Here is a 7603-nt window from a genome sequence, read left to right as displayed (position 1 = left end):
ACTTGTGGAAGAAATTTCAATTAAAAAAGTACACGGTCCAATTTTCTCATTTCCACATTCATTTCCCGGCTCAACTTTATTCGCAAATTCGAAAACAATTGTTCCTAAGCCTTATTCGACGTATCTACCGAGTAAATGTTGACAAAATTTACCACTCCAACAATTCAATTGTAACATTTGTGTCTTAGAACGATGCAATTTCCATGAGATTGTGAAAAGGGAAAACAAGGGACGAAGGTTGTTAAAGAATAACGTATTTCGTACTGAGTTACCGGAAACTGGAGCGAGGCGGAACTTAGCTTGGAAAAATAGATGATTACAAGAAATAAAAAAACTGTACAAAATAAGAAAATACTTTTCCGCCGAGGCACGTTGTGCTGTGAAAACTATCGAACCTTGAAGAAGTTTCAGCGCGCATCCTTACATAAAATCCACGCGTCAACACGGCACAAATTGTAATTAATTCCAATTCGATTGTTACGCCGATGTGGCCGGTAGCCCTTCCAGGGGAAATCGTTCGGCAAAAGCGTCGCCGATGTGTGTGAATTTCATTTTTCAACAGTCATCAATCGCTCGTGAGTTATAGTCGTACGAACTGTCACCTGCCGTCTGAACGATCCGCATAAACGCGAATTCTAATAGTTGTGACACGATAATTTTGCGATCGTTGCTCGACTCGCGAGATATTTTCCGCACCCCGATTGCAGACCGCCGACTCATTGTCAACGAGAAGGAAGCAACAGTCCGAAAATCGATTTATAGGCAAGAAAAAAATGCACATAAGTAATGTTAAAAAAAAAGAAAAAAAAAAAAAGAAAAAAGAAAAAAAAACAAATGACGCTGGAAAATTTCCTCAACGTCAGCGGATGATGCTTGTGTACGATGATTCGCGCATTACGTCGAAATTTCGTTGATTTATTGTAAATTCGCTGCTTATACCGACGCGATTAAAATATTATAATCAGGAGAGAGCCTGGAAACAAATAACGTACGACGTTGACAAAACTTACCCGTTAATGGTCACGATCTCCCGCGCCGATGATCGATAGATCGCGTCGCACGTGCGTAGATAGAGATTTACATGCGAATTCCCCTCTCCGATCGATTCCGTTTATCATCATGACTCGCGGATAGATCGTCTGGGGCTGGATCATCGAAGCTCGACGTTACCGATTACGTGTCCCAGAACGGTATTAAACGCAAGCTTCTATTCCCGGGCTAAACGATCGGCAAATCCCGGACGGTCATTAATCCGTGCATTCGAGTACGCGCATAATTTTAAATCGCTGTAAACACAATGGTCACTTCATTTTCTCCAGGCTAAACGACACCTCAGTCTTGTCGAACACTTCGCGGCGGTTGGGTGGGTCTGGAGGGATTTTTTTAAAAAAACGGAAACGTCAATCGCACCTGTCGCGTCGGATTTTAATGATTTACTTGCTCCCTCTCTCTCTCTATCCCTCTCTTCCTCTGACTCTCTCTCTCTCTCTCTCCTACTTCGGAATCTGAAAAAGTGATACAGAACGAGAAAAGCATACTGCTGAGGATCGAAGCAACGACACGTCTGTTTCGCCGAATGAAAATTAGTAAAAATCAAAACAGCCAAAGACTTCGGCGTTCGTTCCGTATTGTTTATCCCCCTTTTTTTTTTTATATCATTTTTTTTTTTCTCTCTTTTTTTCATGTTTTGACAGTTCTTTTTCTTTATGTGCGCGTGCGCGTGTTTTTGTTCACTTTTTCTCGCAACGATTGTTCTCATCATTCGAAAATTCGATTGTTATTCATTTCTTCAGTGTATGTTCGGTGTTGGGAGTGTGATACTGAAAAATGGCAGCCATCATCAGAGCCTTATTGAACGGCTATCACACGTTCAATGTTGAACTGGCAGGTAATTATAATGCATGATTATTGGTTGGTGGTTTCGTTCGACAGCGATAGAGATTGTTTGACCATAGTGATAGATAGAAGAAGGTAAAAAAAAAAAAACAGAAACAAGAATCCTGATTCGCGGATCGCGTTCGTCGATTAACCGGGCGGCGGTTTTGTCAATGATAAATGTATCGTACTTTTTTTTTTTAAAACAACACAGCTTTTCAGATTTTCCTGTCGATGTAAGAAAAATAAAAACAAGACATTCTATCCGATCGTACGAAAAGATGCGGCCTCTATCGACCAGTGAAATTGATTTTTGTCAAGTTATTAGGTGCACTGAAACTTCTGATTTCGATTGTTTTTCATTCGCTTCTGTTCATCGTTTCAAACAGAACTTCGAGACGTATTTTTATGAATTTCCAAAGTCGATAGAGGCAACCTTCTTGTGATTGATAGAAAATCTTGTTTTTAATTTACAGATATCCGGGGGAGGGATAAACCGTAGTCTAAAGCGAAGGTGGGTATGAAAACCTTTTTTGCAGGAAGCATGGAAATTCTGATCAAACATATTCACGATAAATTCTTGTTCAATTACCGGAAGTGAGGATCACTGAGTGATGAGTAAAAAATTACGACAATGATAATAACGATAAGATGAGAAATTAGCAGCGGAGCTTTTCATCGTGATGCTATAGAAATTTGAATTTAGAATTGAATTGTTTTAGAATTTACTAAATTTGTACCCAAGTTGAGGATTTTGTCTTCTTCTTCTTTTTATCTTCCATCAATTTTCTCCAAAGATCCAAGAACGCAGTCATGGTTTCTCATTGGGTCACCTTGGCCTATCCTGGGCTTGATGTTTTGCTATATTCATTTCGTGCTGTCCCTCGGACCGAGGTTGATGAAGGACAGGAAACCGTTCAACCTGGACAGAGTGATGCAAATATACAACGTCGTACAAATATTAGTGTCAGCATACCTGCTTTACAAGGTAAATATGCTAAAACTTAACAAAACAAAAGAAACTCAGATCAATTCTACAAAAAAAAAAAAAAAATTAAACAAGTGCGAATAAAACTCGCGCCCCGAGGGTTCCGTACTAACTAAATTTTTTTTTTTTTATGTGATGTAACAACAAGTCAACTATTTTACGACTTTTTCCGTTACTTGTGCTGTAAGACCTTGCTTCTCTCCAAATTTCAATATGTGACATAAATTTCCGTATCTTTCGATTGCGTTGACTTAGAAGCTTGAATTTTTCACACCTTCGAGGGACCGTAGATCTGAGTATTTGATATTAATTTCAATTTGATACCTCCACCCGTTCCTAAGAAAAAGGGTCTTGACAGAAGGACGGATGGACAACGAAGTAATCCTATAAGGATTCCGTTTTTACTTTTTGAGGTACGGGACCCTAAAAAAGGACAGAAAATCGTATATTGTGTAACAAGGAAGCAAACTCCGTCTTTTCGGGCCGAGCGTAAGTTTGCAATACGAGTAGTAGACGAATTTTGCAAATACGCGAAAAGACCGTTGCCTCCTTGTTGTACACGATTCTTTAGATAACAAGAATATGTTATGCGTTTTTTCACAAAGCACAAAATTGAGGTTAGGATCGCGTTATGTCAGATTTGTTCGCGACAGCGCATGCGCGCAGTACGGAAAATAATACTCCCAACTCCTAGGATTTAAAAGTGATCTTTTCAGTATTCCGCGCATGCGCATTCGCATACTCACTCGACCGTCATAGAAACGGATACTCTATTCACGGAATACACGCGTCGAAGAACGCGTTGTATAAAAACTTTTTTGCTTTCTTTAATTTTCACTTTTTGACCTTATAACCGCGCAATGCTTACACGTTTGAGTATTACGTATACAACGAATTATAACCGCTTTGTCCAAAAAGAAAACAATAATAATAATCAGTTCACGGTTTCGCATAAGAATTTCCTGTTGTTTCTTTCGCGCAGATTAAAGCCGGCAAGCTCGACGTTTGCCAGTCATACTCCTTAAACGGACGAACTTCGCATACATGCGTGTATGCTCGGTTGACAGTTACTAGGCGTGTTATCCAATCCGTAAACTTCACGATACCAAGTTATTCGTAAGAACGTCTCAAGGGTAATTTAACAAAGAGCGAATCAGTCTACATTCGGACGACTGATGTTCAATTTTACCGACTGACATCAATTGTCTCATCGTTGACTATTGGTCATGAGACAAATATTGATCGACGAAATTTATCCTGACTTGCATAAACGCAGGCGGCCCTTGGCAAAATGTATTCCGAATTGCATACACGCAGGCGGATTATAGCAAAACGTACTCCGGATTGCCTGACCGCAGGCGGTTTTACTTTACGCAGTAACCAGGTACACAACTCAGGTTATATCGGTTTTCCCAGCTTTTGCGTCCCCACTTTTCCAAATTTTTTTCTTTTTCAGGCACTCACTCTTGCCTGGCTCTGGGAATACAGTTACGTCTGTGAACCCGTCGACTATTCGAAGACACCGAAAGCAATCGAGGTACCCTTTTAGTTTGAAAACGAGAAAGAAAATAACTTGTCTCACGTCAAACAACAAGAGGTTTGAAAATCCGTAAGGTCTATGAATTTCACAGAGCTCGTTTGCGAGTGCAACGATTCTGAAACAGTGTGCAATCTGAAAAGTTTTGAAACTTTAACAAGAGCTTTCTAAACCTTTGATTCAACACTTTTCACTGCTTTGATAATAAAAAATGCATTTATATGGTTATGTTGTACTTCTCGATCGGAAAGGATAAATTGTACACCAAAGAAGACACGTTTTTTATTTTTCTTTTTTTTTAACAGATCGCAGCGACTGTATGGCTCTACTTCATAGTGAAGTTAATAGACTTGTTGGACACTGTGTTTTTCGTCTTACGGAAAAAGCAGAGCCAAATATCGTTTCTTCACGTTTACCACCACGCCGGAATGGTGATAGGTACATGGGCTGGGGTCAAGTTCCTGCCAGGCGGACACGGAACCTTTTTAGGTGGGCTTTGCTTCTCTCCTTTTTACATTTGGTTTTACAATGAAACTGACCCCCTCTTTCCATATGCCCGATATTTCCAGGAGTGGTGAATTCCTTCGTGCACATAATAATGTACTCGCATTACCTCGTAACATCAATGAAGAGCAGCAAGCCGTGGTGGAAAAAGCACATAACGCAACTGCAGCTGATACAGTTCGTCATTATACTGTTTCACTTCCTGCAGCTGATGTGGGTTAAGGACTGCGGATACCCAAGGTGGACGGCGTTAATTTTCGTACCGCAAAACTTATTCATGATCGTGCTATTCGGTGACTTTTACTACAAGACTTATGTGAAGAAACCGGCTGCCAAGAAACACCCGGAACAGAACGGCGTCTCGAAGAAAAAGAGCATTCCCAACGACAAGTTCAACTAGCTCGGAGCAAAATCTCCGAGACTCATCCTAGTATGTCTATATATAAACGTCATCCTCGCCTTGTTTCAGAAACTGAGTACGTAGTCATTAATTTGTCGATATAATGATTAAAAACAAATACCAAATACAGAAACAAAATGATAAAACTGAAAAGATATTGTACAACCAATGCAAATGTGAATGAATGTGAATTTAATAATAACATTGACGAATATGCACAACCAAGACACAATTTCTTTTCCAGTGATACATCTATAGAGAGAATCGCTAACGACTAAACGTACGGTCCTCTGCTATACTTTATTTAATGCTCATGCTTTAAAATTCAAGAGCAATTGTTTGCCGGGGCAAACAACCGTCATTGAACGTAGTCTTAAAAATTTTCACAATTGTCGCTGGCAGTTGTATTCGATACCGAAATTTATGAAAATTTTTGAGGTTACATAAATCGCGGCGAACTGTCATGTCGTCTGAATTTACGACGGTTGGTAGCCCTGGCAAACAACTGTTTTCGAATTGTAGCGCGTGCGCGTTAAATTTTAGTAAACGTCGGACCATGCACTCGTTAGAAACTCACCCTTTATATATGCATATATATCAGTATACCTACGTTATACGTAACGATATACATACATGTATCATTGTAGGTGAAAAATTAAACAATTCCAGTATGTGGAACGAGGAATAAATTGAATTGAAAACGGTTTTTCACTAACATGCAGTATAATGACTTCTCGGCTATTCATTGTTCAGGCAAACACCGAACGGTTAATAATTTTTGACCAACCGTCAGTAACCTAAAAAATATACATCGCTGCAGCGTTGACAAGATTCATTATATCGTCTCAACATTGTTCATAATTTATTCGAACGTTTGGCTCGTTTTCGGAATTGGATATGGCTAATGCACCGTGGGTTTCGTACTTTTTTTCATCCCCTTTACGGCCGTACCGTTGCCTTTATCGCTGTCGTGAGACGAACCAGATTTCCGGATAATTTGTTAAAAATATCAAAAAAGATGACTGAGAGAGAGGGTTTTTTTTTTTTTCACGGCACCGCGTCTATTTGCCTATATTGGCAAATATTTGCGTCAGCTCAATGTCAATTACTCGAATTCTGCCTGGCTCCCTCGCGCAGCCCTTAAGCATGTGTATGCGTATGTGTTAATTACTGGTAATTTACAAAAAGCAATAAGGTGCGATCGTCTCTTTTCTTTCTTGACGCTCTGCTTTCCTTATAATTGGTACATTTTTTCACACCTGAACGTTATGTCCAATGAGAGAATCTTAAGAGGATGAATGAAATATCACTAAAAAGCCAGTGACAACGCCATTCTACATGCAATAGCGAATAAAAATACCGCTAAAGTTTTTTATTTCATGTTAGAATAATGCCAGGAAACGTATTCCAGCAATGAACGTTAATTGAATTACAGAAATACATTTGCTGGCGTTGTTGTTGCGTAAGACAAAACTTCGTTTAAATTTTTCTATTCATCTGAAGTCAATTTAGAGTAATTTTCATTAATGCTTTCCCTTTCCTGTAACCTTGTTGGCGGTTCGATACAAAATGCGAATTCGATTCTTCACGAACTATGCGACAATGACTGGCGTTACAGCCGATGTGAGAGATTCGGATTCATTCTCACATTTGATCGCGCCAAGTTAAATAAAAAAATTAAATAAAACGCGCGAGAGCCGACGCGCGTATCTTTTACAGCAAAGAGAAGCCTTTGGCCTACGCGATAAAAATATTATCACATATTTCTTTCCACTCACGATGAAATTCTACGTATAACAAATTTTCTACGTTTCTAGATTTTGAGAGCTTTTATTTAAGCCTTGTATCAATACGATCGATGCTCGGAGAGCCGAAATATACCAGTTGTAATGTTTCCAACATCGCCGAAATCGTCAGTTTTAACCCAGCGCCGATCATTTTGCAGAGATCTTCCTTACCGTCTGCTATCCTGACCGAAATTCTAGAGGGAATTTCAAATTGACTCTGTCTGAGAGGAAAATAGACAGACTCGTTCAACAAAATTTAAAAAAAAAATGAAAGGATCATCGTTAAGAGAATGAAATCGAGAAAATTTAATAAGATATGATAAATTTATTCAACAGTATTTATACGTACTGCTCCGGTTCTATGTTTGTCTATGCTTTATTCCAAGGAAGTTAAAGTCGTGCTTCGGTGTTTAATAATTCAGCGCTTTGCCGAAATTATACAAGTCTTAGAAACTCTGTCCAGAGGCGCTTTGCCGTCAAGACTCCTTTCAAAAACCTTTCAAAATAACTTC

General features: G+C 39.2%; 2 protein-coding genes and 1 long non-coding RNA gene across 6 annotated transcripts in view; 1 reads left to right on the top strand and 2 right to left on the bottom strand.

Moving 5' to 3' along the window:
- Positions 1-7603, bottom strand: part of LOC124302903 (uncharacterized) — a 592781-nt gene that overhangs the window by 117530 nt on the left and 467648 nt on the right. The gene's annotated exons all lie outside the window — the stretch shown is intronic.
- The window catches only part of LOC124302795 (uncharacterized), a 126233-nt gene that overhangs the window by 7725 nt on the left and 110905 nt on the right, over positions 1-7603 (bottom strand). The gene's annotated exons all lie outside the window — the stretch shown is intronic.
- On the top strand, positions 559-5525 carry LOC124302779 (elongation of very long chain fatty acids protein 7-like). Of its 3 annotated transcripts, none has more exons than XM_046759333.1 (6): positions 559-762; positions 1794-1888; positions 2673-2863; positions 4320-4400; positions 4706-4889; positions 4970-5525. In XM_046759333.1, exons 2-6 carry the CDS (start codon positions 1828-1830, stop codon positions 5302-5304), a joined length of 852 nt encoding a protein of 283 aa, XP_046615289.1. In that variant the 5' UTR covers positions 559-762; positions 1794-1827; the 3' UTR covers positions 5305-5525. The 3 variants fall into 3 exon arrangements, with proteins under 3 accessions (XP_046615289.1, XP_046615291.1, XP_046615290.1); XM_046759334.1 differs by lacking the exon at positions 559-762 and adding an exon at positions 2352-2389 and having other exon boundaries at positions 1677-1888; XM_046759335.1 differs by lacking the exon at positions 1794-1888 and having other exon boundaries at positions 560-762.

Source organism: Neodiprion virginianus, chromosome 4 (genome assembly GCF_021901495.1).
Source record: "Neodiprion virginianus isolate iyNeoVirg1 chromosome 4, iyNeoVirg1.1, whole genome shotgun sequence".
Lineage (NCBI taxonomy): Eukaryota > Metazoa > Arthropoda > Insecta > Hymenoptera > Diprionidae > Neodiprion > Neodiprion virginianus.
The sequence above is the reverse complement of the archived record's forward strand: the minus strand, read 5'-3'. Positions and strand labels throughout refer to the sequence as shown.